This window comes from Elephantulus edwardii, unplaced genomic scaffold (assembly GCF_000299155.1).
Source record: "Elephantulus edwardii isolate Elephantulus edwardi_28Jun2011 unplaced genomic scaffold, EleEdw1.0 scaffold00012, whole genome shotgun sequence".
NCBI lineage: Eukaryota > Metazoa > Chordata > Mammalia > Macroscelidea > Macroscelididae > Elephantulus > Elephantulus edwardii.
The window spans coordinates 3,890,643-3,910,186 of NW_006399762.1; the positions used below are offsets into that span (position 1 = coordinate 3,890,643).

Sequence of the window (19,544 nt, forward strand, 5' to 3'; positions counted from 1 at the left end):
CTGAAATATGTCAATTGGTATATCATCTATTACTACCACCTCTTTTAGAAAATGAGTTTTAATAAAATGCATAGACACACACCTACTATGGAACTATTAAAATAACATTTAAATGTAAAATGTAACACGTGGATTAATTTAATCAAGAATTTAGGTAATCCCTACTGTGAACAAAAACTGTCCAACTACAATACATCTGACCCAAGTACAAAGAAATTAAATTAGTTATGAGTTCCATGTCACCACTGGGTATTGCCCTCTTGGGAATTTCAGTTTGTAGTGCAGATGACAGGAAGAGTGGTGTAATGGTTAAGCACTCAGTAGCTATGAAGGTTACTCCAGTAAGGACTACAGCTAAGAAAACCCAATAGGGAACTTTGGTTCTGAATTCATTGTGCATTTAAATTGACTTTAGCAACTCATAACAAAACTTACTGTTGTTGAGTCAATTTTTACACCTCTGTGTTTTTGGAGCTTGAATTTTTCAGTTGTTGTGTTTTAAAAGTCATTAAGAGTTCTGTGTTTGTATATAATTATGCTTTCAGATTCCTGTCTGGGTCAAATCTCTTGCTCAGTGTAAATTCTATCAATTTTAAACATTACAGCAGGGGCATTTGGTGGCTTAATAATAAAGAACTGCATTGCCAAACCAAAAGTATGAGGCTTGAATGGACTAGCTGCTCTTCTAGTGATTTACTGAGTTTACAGTTTCCTCCAGTGTGTTTTATTGAGTCTGAAAACTCACTGGAGAGGTAGCTATGAGTCAGTTCTGATTTTATGGTACCCAACAACAACAGCATACTCTAATTCTCAGATTGAACTGACTATAGATCCAGTAGGGAGGACTGGTGGCATAGTCCATAGGGAGTGGTGCTGCTGACCCAAAGATGGAGTCTCTGGACGTTCTAATCCATCAGTGGCTTCTTGGGAGAAGGAAGGCCGTTATCTTGTGCTATTTACAGGCTCCCAACAACCTCTCAAAGGCCATCTATGAGCCAGATATGACTCAATAGCAATGTAATAGATAAAGATGCAATATAGGAGTGAAAGCAGAGAGGAAAGCAGTTAGGTGACCAAAATAATCCCCCAAAGATAAGCATAAAAGGCTGTTATGTTTTATACTGATGTCATTTAAAATATATGTGCAGAGAACATATATGCAAATACATGCAAATACTCCCCCCTCCTTTTTTTTAAAATGGTAGCTTAATGGTAAGGAACTGCATTGCTTACTCAAAGTTAAGCAGTTCTAATTCACCAGATTCTCTGTATGAGAAAGATGAACAGTCTTCTCCTGTGTGATTTACTGTCTCTGAAAACCTGCTGGAGATTCAACTGTGAGTTGGTTCTGACTCGACAGTATATAGCAACAGACCATTCTTTAGAGGAAACTTGGGCATGTAGGCAGGAAAGAGTGATGGAATGAGGTATCTTGGAGCCAGTCTTCCAAAGGGTGATTATTGTGACTGCGGTGAAATTGTATTCTGTTTTAATGTCAAAATACTGTTCTTAGGGATCTGACCTCTTGTATGAAGCTGAAGTTCCTGGACCACCTACAGTCTTAGCACTACAAAATGGAAATGGCGGTAATGACAGTTTCCTTTTTCACAATTAAATAAAGGAGTGCCTATTTAGAATCTTTAGACTCTAATGATAATCTTTATACTTCAATTATAATTTTGGCAACTCTGGAGAAGACTTTATATTATCTAAGTATTTTAGATTCTAAATAGCCTATGTTTATGAAAAATAGCAAGTTAAAATAGAAGATTGTAGAAAGAAAATATAAAACCAGATATTTTGCCAATAAGTAACAGTAATGGATCATTGAACTTTAATTTTAATTTACTGTAAAATTAGATGATAAGAGAGCTGCTTTGCATTCTGTGAATATGTTTCTATCGTCCTAAATTTCACTTCCCATCTTTTTTATCATATAAAAATAAAAGGAAATTTTCAATGCATATGAAATATTCTTAGCTAAACAAAAATATTATGAATTTGTGGAATAAATATGTTGACTTTAATTATAATTTAGGAGACTCTGGAGAGGACCTTTTGTTTGGAACGTCAGATGGAAAACTTGGGCTTATTCAAATCACTACCTCTAATCCAGTACATAAGTGGGAAATTCGAAATGAGAAAAAGAGAGGGGGTATGTATTTTATGCAATTAAAATTATGTTATTTCAGTGATTATTAAGTAAAATATCTCATTATATAAAACCCAAACTCATTGCTGTTGAGCCTGAATAGACTCATAGCTGACCCACCAGCAAGTTTTTGGAGACTATAAATTACATGGGAGCAGATTTCCCATCTTTTCAGATTATATGGCTTATAATTTTTGTTGATATTTATCTAGCAGACTCTCAGCAATTCATAAAGTCTTCTCAGATTTATCTGTGGTTTACCTCCCAGGTTTATCATACTATTAATACAGTTATGTGGTTTGATATAAATAGGCTTTTATGGGCTGATGTCTATGTATGACAGTGTGCTATGCTAAAATGCAATTTAACTTGTGCAGGTTAGGGTTAGATTGTAATTTAGTATGACAGAAGAATTTCAGTGGGTAAGGGAACATTCCTGAATTTATATCTTTATAGAGGTATTCATACCTAACCTGTTAACATAGTGAAATGGCTATATGTATGTAATTTTTATTCATGTAATTATTAATTTTCTTAATAAGTAATTATTAGGGAAGATAGAAGATAAATAAATTAGCTTTAGCTAGGCAGCTAAATAAAATGTAACTGGATAATGTATTAAGGAGTGACAGTGAAATTATGTAACAATGAATTAATTTTTTTAAGTGAATTGGGAGTAGAGAGTTAAATGTGACAATGAATGAATGAAAATCAACTTTTTTGTAAACTTTTGTTAAAATAACAATGAAATTAAAAAAGAAAGTGATAGTGGAAGAGGGAGTCTACTTCCAGACTAGGTGCTTAAGGAAGGCTTTTGATTACAGAAAAGGTTAAATTTGAGCTAAGGTATAAATACTAAGAATAGAAATTAGCAGAAGGAACATTTGGAGGAAAGAATATTTCAAGAACAGGAAAAAAAATTGTAAAGGACTTAAAGCAACAATAAATGACTTATGTGTAAGACAATAAGAACACCAAGGAAGACCAGTATGGTTAACTGCATTAGAATGGCGTGTATGAAGTCTGAGAGTGAGGACAAGACAAATTGTATAGTCCTTGTAAGCTTTGACGTTTAGTCTAATTGCAATACGAAGTCATTTTAGGACTGTAAATGAATTTGACATGATCAAATTTACTAAAAACTAAGCAAAGCTCTTCTCCAGTACCACAACTCAAAAGCATCAATTCTTCTGTTATCCTTACTCATTAATTAGTTGCATAGCAAGTGATCAGAAAGACCATGGTCTCTACGTGGTGTGGAGAAGAGCACTAAACATCCCATGGATGGCCAAAACAACATATAAGTCTTGGAGTGGGTGCAGCTGTAGTACCCTTTGCAGATAAAGAGGATGAGGCTTCTTTCGCTTCACTTACTTTGGGCATGTTGCTAGAAGGGGCTATTCCTTGAAGAAGGACATGATGTTCAGAAAGGTGGAGAGTCGGTGAACGAGAGGAAAACTCTCGAACAAGTGGATTGGCATGACGACTACAATGAGCTATAGTGTGTCAGGAGGTGTGAGGAAGGCACAGGGTGGAAAAGGGTTCAGAACAATTCATAGGGTTACTATGGGTCATACTTGACTCAATGGCATCTAACAACAAGAACAAGCAAAACTAATATACCAGGAAAAATAAAATTTGAAGAGGACAGGTGGAAAGTGGAAATACAGGTAGGAAATTATTTTTGGAATTGTTAAAGTTTTTTCCTAATCTAGGCTCAAGATACTGATAGCCTGGACTAGTCAATTGGTATCTGGAAAAGGAAAGAGCAGTATATGTTTTTGAGATAAGAACTAATAGGATTTGCTGAAGACTTTAATATGAAGAATGAGAAATATAGGGCTCAAAGATGATGCTTAGATTTTATCCTATATGACATTGAGGGTATTATCTACTGAGCCAGGATAAGACTGAAAAAGGAGCAGTGTGGGAGAGTGCTGGAAAAGTTGTTTGGGTCATGGAAGGTTTGAGATGCCAGATAGATAGCCAGGAGAAGGTGCCGTATGTTGTTAGGTCGTGTAAAGTCAAGTTCAGCCATAGCGACCCTGTGAATAACAGACTGAACCCTGTTGAAACCTGTCCTGTCCTGTGCCAGTCTCACAATCTCTGATAGTCGAGTACATTGCTGCAGTTTCATTAGTCTACCTGGTTGAAGGTCTTCCTCACTTTTGTCATTTCTCCACCTTTCCAAGCATGATCTCCTCCTCTAAGGAATTGCCTCTCCTAACAACATGCTCAAAGTATGCGAGACGAGGCTTCACCATCCTTGCTTCCAAGGAACAATCTGATTTCACTTTCTCCAAAACATATCTGTTTGTTCTTTTGTCAGTCCATGGGATATTCAGTTCTCTTCTCCAGCATTACAGTTCAAAAAACATCAATTATTCTGTCATCCTTATTCATTGTCCAGCTCTCAGCATCATAGAAAGTGATTGAAAAGACTGTGGCCTAATTACTAATTATTTTGTAGCTTGAGTATCTGTATTCTTGTTTGTTTATCATTGTTCTTATTACTGCAGCCCTTGTTGTCAGTTTTTTATGTAATTTATGGGTACTGTGATTCTGAAAGCTTTGTGTGTCAAATGCCAGAGAAATCACTTATGGTAGACAGGTTTTAGTATCACTCCTAGATTGAGAAATATGAGGAAGCAGGATTGGCCATTCACTTCCAAAGTAGCAGAGTAGCAGGCATCTGAAAACCCTTCAAACAATAAAGGAACATGCTTAGTTACCGTATTAGAGGTAGAGCCCAGATTGGAAATCAATAAAAATGAAAAAAAGCACAACACAAATGGCTGCACTCATTCTTTATTAGTTGGAACATGGAATGCATGTTATGAATGTTGGAAAACTAGAAGTTGTGAAAAATGAAATGGAACACGTGAGTGTCAGTATTCTAGGCATTAGTGAAGTGAAATAGATTGGCTTTTGCCACTTTGAGTCAAATAATCACGTAGTAAACTATGCTGGAAATGGAAAAGCAGGAAGAATAGTACTGCGTTCATAGTTAAAAAGACAGTTTCAAGTTCTGTCATGAAGTACAATGTTGTGTGTGATAGGATAGTATCCATATGCATATGATGCTAAATAGACAGTTGAATAAGTGAATCTGCAGCTCTGGAGAGATCAATGCTAGAGATGAAAATTTAGGGGCCATGAACATAAAGATTATATTTAAGGCTTTTGAAGTCAGTAAAAATGGATGGAAAAGAGAAGGGTATCTGATTATTTGTAATAGGTATTTTCCTCCTCCCATTCATGTTTAACAATATTCTTTTTTCCCCTTTTTATTTGGCTTAGTATTACTATATACTTAATTATAAGTATAAATGTTCCAGATAACTTAATTTGTATTTTATTTTTAAAAGGTATTTTGTGTGTTGATAGCTTTGACATCATGGGTGATGGAGTTAAAGATTTACTTGTTGGGAGAGATGATGGAATGGTGGAAGTATATAGTTTTGATAATGCAAATGAACCTGTTCTACGATTTGATCAGGTAAATTAATTTGTAAAAGACTAAACTTTAAATTAGTTCATTAATCAAGTAGTTAAGGTGACTGATTTTGATTTTATTAAATGAAAATATTTTAAAATCTTGTACCTGTTTTAAAACACTGTTATTATGATATCACAGTCTTCTCTATTGCCTCATACACTGCTATAGTGTTTAAATAATAGACTGTTGTTTTAACCTGAGGAATCTGTTAAGACTGATCAGGTGAAAGCCCCGCTGTTTCTTAAAGATTAGAGCAACACATACCTTAGAGAAACGGGCCGGATGCAGTCTAGTCCCATCGTGTTAACTTTAGACAAAAAATGGCTGCATACTGTGCAGGGAGGGCAGCGATGCTGTCTCTGTCTCCTGCTGTCGTGAAAGAGCAGCTGCACAGGAATCATTTCCCAACCTCCAACTCTGTGTCCAAGTATTTTGGTACCATGTCTACAGAATAAATGGGACATTGAGAAAACAAAAAAACCCCAACAAACCACCAAAACCAAAAAACTCACCCTATATAATTGTAAAGCATTAAATATTTTACCTTAGCTTATAATAAATAATACTACCTGTGCTATAGGAAACGTGGGTGGCCTAGTGGTATAGAGTTGCACTTCCAACCCAAAGTTAAGAGTTCAAATCTACCAGTAGTATAGTGTGTACATGTTGGGTTAAATCCACCAGCTGCTCTGCAGGAGAAAGATGAGCAGTTTCCTCCAGTGAACGTTTACAGCCTTGGCAGTTCAGTGCAGGATTACTATGAGTTGGAATCAACTTGATGGCACTGGGCTTTATTGTTTGGTTGCCTAAGCAGTGAAACAGCAGTATGAAAAAGTTTGAAATACTGTGAGAATTACCAAAAAGTAACCTACAGTGTTTTTAAAAATAGTCCTAGTAGACTCAGCTAAGAATTATTGTCAGGCAAGTTTATGAAATAATCTCTTTAAGAGATGTAAACTCTGAATCATCTGAAACACTGGGTTTCTTTTTATAGTAGCAAATTTCCTAAAGATTCCGTAGAAATTGTCATCTCTATTCATCTGAAAAACTCTTTGGAGAAAACACATGGGATGTGATCTCTGAAATTCAGAGAACAGGTTAAATTCATTAGAAATCAGCTTATGTTGTTTTTTAAGGAACTTTTTTTCTTTATCTAAATTATGTTTGCTCATTTGATAAGCAGACTTAGCAGAATTTTCTGGCTTTAGACAAGATTTATATCTAATTTCAATGTGTACACATAATAAGTATTTAGATGTATATATTATATAGCATCAAGAAAATGTGCTTTGTAATTTAACATGTTCTCTGAAAATTTTAGTTAATGAAGTACTTCACCTTTACTTTATTGTAGGCTTTGTCTGAAAGTATCACATCCATCCAGGGTGGTTGTATAGGGAAAGATGGCTATGATGAAATCGTGGTATCTACATATTCGGGTAAGGTAAATAGTAACAAGTAGCTGTGAGAAAGGGTTAGTCTGTATACCTATCAGTCTATTAAAAAATAGATATTTTATAATTTTTAATTACCTTTTATTGTTACTAGTAAATTACTTTTACCTATAGCATTAAGAGTTTTATTGAATGAAAAATGAAGATTGGATAGAAGATAGTTAATATTAGATTATTACATTTTAAGAGTGTTATGTCTGCTGTATATGAGAATTAAATGAAATTTCGTTTCTGTTTTGTACTGTGTGGATTTCTCATAAAAAACATTCAATCACACTTAATTAGGGCATTTTGCATTCTCATAATAGTTATGTGAGAGTTTACATTTTCATGAAAATTAATATTGGAAGACAGTTCTGATTTGCCATTTATTTTATAATTTGCTAGACATCTGTTGGCTTATTCTGTATTTGAACATGGAAACTGTACATTAAAAGATGGAAGGTTTACTTTGTCACTGTATTCTAGAATTTAAAACATAAAATCATACAGTAAATCATGTGAAAGGAAGCAACCTGTCAGAGAATGAAAACAAAAAATATTTTCACTAATAGTACTATAGAAGTGGGAAGATTGCACTGTGTTAAAGGCAAAAAACTTAACAAAATAGAAAAACATGACAGTTGGTTTCTGGCACTCACAAGCTTCATGATATCAGAACATGCTGAAGTGAGGGTTTTATAATGGTTTGAATATTTTCCAACTTGATTTTTTTTCCCTTAGAAATGAAATAATAGATCTTTAGGATGAATAAAGTGCATAACAGAGCAAAGAGATACTGCTTGGTTCAAAATCTGGAACGGAGTGTGTCAGGGATGCATCCTGCCTCCATCCCTTTTCAATTTAGACACAGAATAGATCATTTGGGAGGCTGAATTTGAGGAAGACTCATCAACAACCTGCTCTATGCCTGTGACACTGAAGTGTTTGCTGCAGAAGGTCAATACGGATTGAAGCTCAACATCAAGAAAACAAAGATTCTCACCACTGGACCAGTTTGGCAGTACCATGGTAGATGAAGAGATTGAGATTGTTAAATTTTTAGGTTGCTAGGTTCCACAGTAAACAGTCTTGGCAGCAGCAGTAAGAAACTCCAAAGATAGTTTGCATTAGGGAAATCTGCTGTCAGGCACCTCTCCAGAGAACTAAAGGGCAATAATGTCAGTCTTGCGACTAAGGTGTGCGTGATTCAGGCTATAGTCTTGACAGTTACTTGATATGCATCAGAGAGCTGGACAGTGAATAAGGATGACAGAAAAAGAATTGATGCCTTTGAACTATGGTGTTGGAGAAGATCACTGAGTATCCTGTGGATGACCAAAAGAACAAGCAGATATATCTTGGAGAGGGTGCAGCTGGAGTGCTCTTTGGAGGCAAGAGAGATGAGGCTTCACCTCACATACTTGGCTTCACCTCACATACTTTGGGCATGTTGTTAGGAGGGCTGTAGTCCTCATGTAGACATGATGCTAGGAAGGGTGGAGGGACAGCGAAGGAGCAGAATACCGATAACCAGGTGGATCGACAGGGTGATTCCTACAATGGGCTCTTGTGTGTCAGGAAGTGTGAAGATGGCGCAGGATAGAACAAGGTTCAGATACTTTGTTCATAGGGTTGCTATGAGATGACCCAACGGCACCTAACGGCAACAACAATAGACTACCGAGAGAGCAAACAGATCTATGCTGGAGAGGGTAAAATCAAGCTGCTCCTTGGAGGCAAGGATTTTGATGCTGTCACTCTCATTGGGCATGTGGCCAGGGGGGACCAATTCTTGGAGCAGGATATCATGCTTAGAAGGGTGGAGGGACAATCAGTGCAGGGAGAGAGACCCCAGTGAAATAGATTGACCCAGTAACTGGAGTAATGAGGGTAGCTATGTTGGAGACAGTGAGACTGGCTTAGGATAGGGTGAGGTTCAGAGCTGTTGTACATAGGGTCACTATAAGTCACAGGCAATTTGGTGGCACATAACAATAGGTGGATAAATGGAGTGCTTAATATACAAAGTGTACTGTATCCTAGCAACACTGAATGGTGCAGTGACTGTCATTCCTCTCTATAGGCTGGGTCACAGGTTTGACAACTGAACCTGCTCATAAGGAAAGTGGACCAGGAGAAGAACTAAAAATTAATCAGGAGATGCAGAATAAGATTTTTTCTTTACGGTAACTGGTGTTTTGTGTTCCTTCCATATTTCTATATTCCCTCTTTGCCCCACACCCCTTGCCAGTTCACAAAATATATGATTATATATTTCTTTTATTTGCAGTGTATCTTCTTAGATGAGAAATGAAGATGTTATTCATTTAAGAAAATTAGCATTAGGTGTTGATATTTTGGGAATAGCCTTTCTGGAGGCTTTCTTCTGACTTTTCATTGGTCAAACATTATATCTTTTTTCATTTGTTTAGCCATGTTGGTATTATTATGTGCTGTCAAGTCACCTGCAACTCATAACAACCATATGTACAACAGCTCTGAACCCTGCCCTGTCCTGAGCCTGTCTCACTAACTTTGATACGCCTACCCCCTGAACCAGTCTCACTGACTCTGACACACCTACCACATTTCCCCAGTTACTGTATCAATCCATCTCATCCCGGGTCTTCCTCTCCTGTGCTGTCCCTCCACCCTTAAAAGCATGATGTTCTTCTCCAAGGATTGATCCCTCCTGGCCACATGCCCAAAGTATGTGAGACGGAGCTTCAAAACTAACTCTTAGTTGACTTGGCAACATATAACAACTTTTGTGGAATAAGAAGTAGTAGGAAGTGTTCATCTTTTTTTTTTTTGTAGTAATAGTTGAAGGCTATAGAAGTTTGTTGTTTAGTGTCATTGAGTTTATTTTGACTTACAGTAACTACATATTACAGTTACAGCTAAAAACTGAAAACTTGTTTTTTCAAAAGTAAATGACTAAAGTCTTTGAACATTTTGATGACCTCAAATGCCTATATTATAAGTGACAGAGTTCCATGTTTGTTTTCTCTAGGAGTGAGTTGGAACAGCTACAGTATAAAGTTCTGCAGGAAAGAGAGAAGTATCAACAGTCTTCTCAATCAAGCAAAGCAAAATCAGCAGTACCTTCATTTAGTGTAAATGACAAATTTATATTAAATAAAGATGATGCTAGCTACAGCCTCCTTTTAGAGGTCCAGATAGCAATAGATAATGTCTTAATACAGGTAAGCAAAAGTATAATTTTTAAGTTAAAGGCTTATTAATAATTGATTTTAATATATATTTTATGACTGGATCTATTTTAAAAACTTATCATATGCACTAATTATTTTAGATGATAATTTTAAATGTTGCAGTTTATTTTCCTAAAATAACCGTTTGCTTGTAAATGATTTAATTTATATCTTATAATTTAAGATATACTTATTAAATAAGGAAAAAAGAAAACCAAATCCTGAAACTAGATTGAGTTTAAAGAGAGAGAGAGAAAGACGCAGCCAGTAAAGATTTTCTTGTCTACCTTGAGGGAGAGTCTTAAATGGAATTATGATTGAGACAACTCTAATGTTGAATGCCCTTACTAGAGCTTTATTTTTAAGCTCAGATTATAAAATAGAAGCTTATATTATAACTTGTTCATTAACCTACCAATTTCTAAGTGAGTCAGTGTTGTTGTTGTTGTTATGTGCCGTCGAGTCGTTTGCTACTCATAGCGACCCTATGTACAACAGCTCTAAACCCTGCTCTATACTGTGCCAATCGCATTGCCTCTGACACAACCATCCCGATTACCCCAGTCACTGAATCAGTCCACCTCATAGAGGGTCTTCCCCTCGTGCGCTGTCCCTCTACTCTACCCAGCCTGATGTCCCTCTCTAAAGACCTGTCTCTCCTTGTCCAAAGTATGTCAGACGAAGCCCCAGAATCCTTGCCTCCAAGGAGTGGCCTGGTTTAACCCTCTCTAGGATGAACCTGTTTGTTTTCTTGGCAATCCATGGAACATTCAATACTCTTCTCCAGCACCACAGCTCAAAGGCGTCAATTCTCCTTCTATCCTCCCTAGTCATTGTCCAACTCTCTGATGCATAAGAAATGATTGCAAAAACCATGGCCTGTATCAGGCGCACCTTAGTCTCCAGAGAGACACCGTGGCTCTTGAGTACTTTGGAGAGGTCCCTAACAGCAGACTTTCCCATCGCAATACGTTTTTTGATTTCCTGGCTGCTGGTGCCAAGAGTGTTGACCATGGAGCCGAGCATACTGAAGCTGTGAACAATCTCAATCTCTTCGCCATCCATCCTGATGCTACCAATTGGTCCAGTGCTGAGAATCTTTGTCTTCTTGACATTGAGCCTCAGTCCATACTGAAGGCTGCAGTCCTTGACCCTCTGCAGTAAGTGCATGAGGTCCTCCTCAGTTTCATTGAGCAGGGTTGTGTCATCTGCATAATGCGTCCACCAATCCTAATGCCACGCTTCTCCTCATAGAGCCCAGCCTCTCGGATAATCTGCTCTGCATACAAGTTGAAAAGGTATAGAGATAGGACACATCCCTGGCGTACACTCTTCCCAATTTTGAACCGTGGAGTGTTGCCCTGCTCTGTTCTGACTACTGCCTCTTGGTCCAAGTATAGGTTTCGCATTAGCACGATTAAATGCTCTGGGATTCCCATTCTTCTCAGAGTCAGCCACAGCTTGTTATGATCCACGCAGTGAATGCCTTTGCATAATCAATGAAACACAGATGGACATTCTTCTGATATTCTCTGCTTTCAGCTAACATCCATCTAACATCAACTACAGTATCCCTAGTACCACGATCCCTTCTAAACCCAGCCTGGACTTTTGGCACTTCTCTACTGATATACTGTTTTCCAGTCGTTTTTGGATAATCTTCAGTAGAATCTTGCTTGCATGTGAAATCAGTGATATTGTTCTGTAATTTCCACACTCAGTTGGGTCACACTTCTTTGGGATGGGAACAAATATAGATCTCTTCCAGTTAGTTGGCCAAGTGGTTCTCCAGATTTCTTGGCACAACTTGGTGAGCACATCCAGGGCAGCATATGTTAGCTGAAATATGTCAGTTGGTATACCATCTATTCCTGGGGCCTTATTTTTTGCTGTTTCCTTCAAAGCATCTTGAACTTCTGCCTTCATCACCATAGGCTCTTGCTCAAATGCTATTTCATTAAATTCTTCTGTATCTGCAATTTCCTTTCGATACAATGACTCAGATATTCCTTCCATCTTCTTTTGATACCTCCTGGATCATTTAATATTCTGCCTAAAGCATCCTTGATTGTAGCAACTTCAGGTTTGAATTGTTCTTCACTTCCTTGAGCTTAAGAAATGCTTAACGAGTTCAGCCCTTTTGATTTTCCGACTCTAGCTCCTTGCACATTTCATTGTAATATTTTGCTTTGTCATCCCGTGCTGCCTTTTGGAATCTTCTGTCCAGCCTAAATGGTAAAATTTTGGGAATGAAAATGCATATGTGTCTTTTCTTCAGTACATTTATTTCCTCTCCCCTGTAAATTAGAAGAGATTGAGGCTATAAAAGGTAAATGGAAAAAGCAAATGATGGGCAAACTGTCAGAAAATGATTAAAGAACAAAGAAGAGGAAGGAAATACATTTTAAAAAGATTTGGGGAATAATTAGATTATACTAATTAATTAATCAATGTGCCATAGCTGTATCAAATGTCATGATGGTTACCATTATAGACAGTGTTTTGAGGAGCTTCCAGATTGATTCAGGTTTGGAAGCAGAATGGGCATCCACTTCCTGAACCAGATGCCTCTGGAAACTCTATAAATTCTATAAACAAAGAAAAGACGTTAATGATAGAAAAGGTTCAGATAGGGTTGCTATGAGTCCTATTTTGCTTGACAGCACTTAAGTGAGGCCGTTATAATTTGGAAGAACATTCTTCTACTTTGTACATCACTCCTAGTCAGTTTGCTGTACTGGGGTAATCTGAGTTTTCTGTGATGCCAAACTTTATGCCACTAGGGTTTCAAATACCATGATGGTTTACCAATGTGAACAGTGTTTGGTGGAGCTCCCAGTTATAGGACAGATTTGGAAGCAGAAGTGGCATCCACTTCCTAAACTATATGCCTATGGAAACTCCATGAACTTGGAGAAACGACAATAGTTATGAAAAGGCATTAGGTCTTTTGTTCATAGAGTCACTATGAGTTGCTGGACTCAACTGCAATCAACAACAATAACATTTAAAGGTGAAAATCTCTCTTAATAGTAGCCTAGGCATTGCTGCATTTGAACAACTGAGGGTACCATTCACATGGAACACAGTGGGACAGCCTTGTCCTAGCAGTCAGCTCTCCAGGAAAAAAAATCTTCATGTTATAGTGAAGTTAAAACTGATACAAATTAACTGACATAATAAGAATGGCTACACAATTATTTATAGCCCATAGTAGTACTTCTACAACTGACAAAAATCAGAAAATCTTATTTTTAAGTACGTGCTGAGAAATAATATTCTGTAATCTCTTATTGGATATTATTGGACAGTTTATAAAATAAAATGCATTCTTTATGATACTACTTTTCTTGAAGCACATAGTCATTGTAGTTGAATCAGAACTGATTCATTGTTGACCCTCCAGTAGGTTTTTAGAAGCTATGTAAGTCCCATGGTAGTAGATTGCCCATCTTTCTCTCTCATTGAACTGCTTATGGATTCGAAGAAGCTGAGAGGTGCTGTGCTGCCCTTGGGGTTAAGAGCACAACTTCCTATGGACTATGCCACTAAACTATAAAATATAAAATAACAAAAATTATGCTTTCAGATTTCAAGATGAACATGAAAATAGAAGTAAGGATAATCCATTTTCATTTCAACTTTATTTTCTTTTTAAAATATTGATTATAGAGTGATGTTCCAATAGATTTACTGGATGTGGATAAAAATTCTGCTGTTGTCAGCTTTAGCAGCTGTGATGCTGAGGTAAGTAGAATAACGATATAATGAATTATTTTGATAGTTTCTTTTCTACTATGCTGTTTGATTAAAATGTCTAAGTGGTACTAGTCTGTTATATTCTTAAGTCTTTTCCTTTTCCAAGAAAGTCGGCTTCTGCCTTCTTTCTGTATCCTCATATAATTTGAAAACTTGGGTGTTATCCTAGATCATCCTCTGTCATGATTATCGATAAATCTAGTTTTCTCAGCTTTGTCTCCATGACTTTCTCATCTCTACTCTGTTTCTTTCCTGCTTCTGTTAAATTAGTCCAGGCCGTCAAAACTGTTTGCTTGAATAACTACACTTACTACTTTCTCTGCCTGCAGTTTTACCCTCTACCTACCTTTTTTTTTAAATTTTAAAATTATTTATTGTAAGATAATTTACAAATATCTTGCTGTCTTTAGTAATTTGGGCAGTGGACCAACAGTGTTTCTGATGATGACAGCATTAAGCATAATGAAATGAGCTGGCTTAACTTTTCTCTTGTCTGAGGATGTTGTTGTTATGTGCCATCGAGTCGTTTCCGACTCATAGCGACCCTATGCACAACAGCCCTAAACCCTGCTCTATCCTGCGCCAACCGCACCGCCTCTGACACACCCATCCCGATTACCCCAGTCACCGAATCAATCCATCTCATAGAGGGTCTTCCCCTCTTGCGCTGTCCCTCCACCCTCCCAAGCATGATGTCCCTCTCCAAGGACCCGTCCCTCCTGGCAACATGACACTTGATTTTTTTAATCCAGAGCTGCAGCACCAGAGATGATTTCAATCAACTACTTTGTTATGACAGCTTGGTGGGTACAGTTTGTCAATCATCTCAGAGGCATTCTTGCTGGCATTGTCCATATCTGTCATCCTGGCACTTTGTTCACTAGTGGTGGACTCCTTCAGAGAGTAGTACATGATGTTTGCCAGATTTTATTGTTGGCACTTTTGTAGCACATCAGCATCAATACCATCACAGATACTCATGCTTTCAGCATTTTCAATGATATTAAGGGAAAATATGGGCTTTTTATCAGTCTTCTAGGAGATGACAAACCTGAATCGATTAAAAATGATAGGCCCGTCATCAAATTCATAATCAGAGTCCAGCAATACAAAGGCAATAACTGATGCATCTCCAAAAGTAGAAGGCTTTTCTTTTTCCCCACTTCCTTAAATGTCACCAGAAATTGGTCAGAATGAGTCCTATGCAGGATGCCCCTGATTTTATCTCCAATCCCAGAAGTTGTAACTTCTTTTCCATCTGCTGTAAGGTTGGCCACCTCACTTTTCATGTTTGGCAACTGAGGAATAACTAGCACCACAAAGCCCTCAGTCTGAGGATACACCAGTAATGAGGTGTTTCTTCTTGCCTTCAGGAATCTTAATACCAGCTTTCTCCCCCTACCTTAAGGCTATTCTGCCACCAGAAAAGTCTTCAAGATATGAATATCACTCTCTCAGAACTTGTAAACGATTCTTTGTTTCTTGCTGAATGTCTTAGTTTTTATTCTTTACTGTAGCATAGATTATCTTCTCCTACCTCTCATCAGCTCCCACCTTTCTCTATTTCTACCAAACTGAAGTATAAAAAATTTCTTGAAAATGCTAATTTCACATTTCTTTCTTTTTATTTTACTTTATTTTATTTTATTTTATACTGGTTTACTTACCAAGTTCTTATACATTGTTTTTCACACTGGATCTTTCCTGTTTCCTTAACCCACCCCTCCTTCCATCAAATTGTGTGATCCAGTGACTACCTCCCCCTCCTACCACCCATCCTTACTTCTCTGTTCCCCCCTCCCTCTACCTTAAGAACGTATGGAGAGTTGTATACTAATGTTCATTGCAGCATTATTATCATATTTCTTTGCATTTCAATATGATTTATTCCTCTTCCTTCTTTTCCATGGTTCTTCCCACTTTTTCTGGATGGAATTGTATAGTATCTACTTAGCTGTCATTCAGCAAATATTTATTGAGCACTTACTGTATGTAAAACACCTTGATGGAATCATGCCTGTTTTTTTGACATGCTTACTACATTCAGGTTTTTATGCTTAACTAGGAGATTAGCAGTCTTACTCAGAGTTGGGTGTGGCTGATAGAGAAAAGTTATAGTAAGGATAGATTCTAGATTAGCCACTTGGAGAATGCAAACCAGAGCAAAAGAACAATAACTGAAGTTGACGGGTATTTATATATTTTAAAAGAATGAGATAGAATTTAGAAGAGTTAATAATTATATTTGAGACTATAACTACATACCAGAAATTTTTTTTCTTGATAAACAATTTTATAATAGTTTATGTTGTTTATTTTTCTCTATTTGAGAACAAAATATAAGATTAGGTGTATATTTTTATGTCAGTTTAAAAAATTAAGTTAAAAGAAAGTTTAAAATACCTTATTACTATGGAAGATTCCTTGAGATGAATATTTTACACTAACTTAAAATCTCTTTTATTGGCTGTTTTTTGGTAAACTTAGATCTTTTCAAGTATTCAGAAAAAGAGAGTCCAACCTTTATGGACTCATCATTACTTCAACATATGGCCAGTCTTTTTTATTCTCTTTACTTTTCTCCCTACCCTCCAAAATTAGATTATATTAAAGTTAATACTAGACATTTTCTATTTTTAAATCTAGATAATGTTATTCATAAATGCTATTCTATAACACTACCCAAGGTAAATTTATTTTTAAGTGGACTTACAGTGGTGTTTATTGAGTGTAAATACATATTTTTCTTCATTACTTTACCATCTTTTATATTTCTCTATTAAAAATAAGAAAGTAACAGTATACAAAAATTGCATGTAAAATATTTTGTGTTGCTTGGCCTCTTTATAATTCTATATAAGTCTATATTTTTATAAAGTATATGTTTATATTTGATAAGTCTATATTTTTTCTATTTTCAGTAGTTTCAAGGAGTTAGCATGCTTTAAATATAGTCTTCAGTTTAATTCAGTAAACATATATTAATTACTAGGCATGATGGCACCAGGCATTGACTATTTGCTGAGGACACAGATAAAATATTTCTCAATCCACTGTAAGTGTTCATGAAAATCAAAGACATTTAACATCAAACATAGTTACATACACATATTTATTATATAGACATTAGGAATTTGCCTTGTATTGTGTGCTAAATATTTAAAGAATTTGATCTTAAGAATGTTATTGTGAAAAAAAAAAGAATGTTATTGTGCAAGAATTTTTCTTTTACTTTTCAAAGAGAAGAGTGAATTGGGGGAAGAGTTAGCAGGGAGAAAACTGCCACAGTGAATGAGTAGAAATCCAAAGTCTCTGTAAACTTTTACTAAAATTAATTAAAAAAAAAAGAATGTTATTGTGGAGAACTAAGGTAGAAAGAGTTGTAAGCGTTCAAGTCTCAAAGATTTGAATTTAAATTCTATTTTCACCATTGACTAGATATAGGAAAATTATATCAGTTTCTCTATGTTTATTAAAATTTGGTAGTAAAACTTAACTGTAAAAAATTGTAAGTAAGACTAAATGAGAAGTGCTCCAAAAGCATAACACAGTGTTTACCAAATGATTAAAAATTAAAAAAATACCCCAAATCTCATTGCCATGGAGTCAGGACCTCCTAATAGGTGACCTACCCTGGGGTTTCTTGGACTATAAATTGCATGGGGTTAAGATTGCGCATCTTTCTCCCTCAGAGCAGAAAAGGGATGTGGCCTTGGAGTTTAGCACAGCTTCCTAGAGACTATGCTAACAGAGTTCCCTCCCAAATGATAAGTGTTCAGTAAGGGGTAACCATTTTTGTTATTGATGATACTTTCATTAAAATATTAATTCATCCTTTTCTTTAACTTTGAATTCTTTCTAGTCAAATGGCAATTTCCTTCTTGCCACTTACCGATGCCAAGCAAATACCACAAGACTGGAACTCAAGGTAAACATTTCAGAAATTATCTTTACTCAAATGTTTGAGCTTACTTTTTTCTTTACATCATGTAATCTTTGGTTGGAATTTCTCTTTAAAATGAGTCATATGGAATAATGGCTTTTGAATTATGTATTTTTTAAAAAATCTCTCAAACTCACTGCCTTATTTTGATCCAAAGCCATTCTCTATTGGGTTTCCAGTGCTGGAAATGAAAATGTCAGACCACCACTTATCTTTCTCTATTGGAGCTAATGCTGGATTTGAATCACCTGAGACCACAGCCTTTGGATTAGCAGCATAACTCTATGGACTATGTATACCACCTGAAGCTTTAAATTAATCCAAACTACAGCTATTGCTGTTCAACCAATCTCTCTAAATGTATATATCTTAAAGTTTCTTTTTTTTTTTATTAAAATTTTTAATTGATATTTTAACAAAAGTTTACAGAAAACTTGGATTTCTATTCTTTTATTGTTGTACATTTTCCTCTGTACCTAACCCTCCCAGTTCTCTTTTTCTCTTTAAAAAGATTCTTTCATTATTGCACAATTTTTTGTAACTAGGAATTTTTGTCCCAAACACACATATAAGTCATCACTCCCCTTGTACTCGTCACTCAGTTTACACAGTGATCAAATTATTCCCAATCATATTTTTCTATTACAATCACTCCAATTTATTTTGAAGCATATATCAATATTTAACAATTTTGCTTACAAATATTTCAACATGTATCTCTAAAAGAAAGTACTTTTTGAATATAACCATACAGTATTATCGCATTAGGGTACTCTGGTGGCCTACTAAGAAGCTGCAATCCTGAAGGCATGTGGATTGAATCTACCCACTGCTCTGTGGGAGAAGGATGTGTAAACTCCTCTTGTGCCTCTGAAAACCCACTGGAGGGTCAGCGGTGGGTCAATTCCTTCTTAACAGCATTCAACAGCAACTTCACATTAAGAAAACAAATTCTTTAATAACATCAAATACTCAGTGTTCAGATTTTTATTTTTATGGCTTGTTTTATCCAGTATATAATATAGTTATTATTTGGTCCATTTGCCTTACATTTTTCTGCAGTCTGATTTGGCTGATTGTATTCAAGTGATACCATTTATCATTATTTATTTTAGAAAAAATATTTTGTAATATAATCATTTTTGTAGTGTTGAACATAGTATACAAATCTATTCAGATTACTTGTAGATTGAAAAATTGTATGTTTAATGTATGTGTGATCTAAGAATGAAGAACTATAACTTTTTTTCTTAGTACTACTGATATTCTGGGGCTTAAAGCTTTTTTTTTTGAGAAAGAACTTTTGCCACACAGTAATTTTTGACATATGGTTAAGAGAAGTTTGTATTAGTCTACCTAAGTTTTCAAATATTTTGAAAGGAGGATTGGAAACTATGATAAGTTGATATATTAAAGAAAATATTTAAGTATATTTTATGAGTAAGTGACCAAGTTAAACAAACAGATTCATCGTAGGGAGGATTAAACCAGGCTGCTCCTTGGAGGCAAGGATTCTGGGGCTTCGTCTGACATACTTTGG

General features: G+C 36.0%; 1 protein-coding gene across 1 annotated transcript in view; it reads left to right on the forward strand.

Moving 5' to 3' along the window:
- Nucleotides 1-19,544, forward strand: part of BBS7 (Bardet-Biedl syndrome 7) — a 77,709-nt gene that overhangs the window by 23,424 nt on the left and 34,741 nt on the right. Inside the window, exons 6-13 of the mRNA XM_006881050.1 lie at nucleotides 1,514-1,586; nucleotides 2,039-2,155; nucleotides 5,521-5,651; nucleotides 7,006-7,090; nucleotides 9,171-9,273; nucleotides 10,101-10,293; nucleotides 13,975-14,049; nucleotides 17,924-17,989. Coding sequence (XP_006881112.1) covers nucleotides 1,514-1,586; nucleotides 2,039-2,155; nucleotides 5,521-5,651; nucleotides 7,006-7,090; nucleotides 9,171-9,273; nucleotides 10,101-10,293; nucleotides 13,975-14,049; nucleotides 17,924-17,989 — 843 coding nt within the window. The remainder of the gene's footprint in view (nucleotides 1-1,513; nucleotides 1,587-2,038; nucleotides 2,156-5,520; nucleotides 5,652-7,005; nucleotides 7,091-9,170; nucleotides 9,274-10,100; nucleotides 10,294-13,974; nucleotides 14,050-17,923; nucleotides 17,990-19,544) is intronic.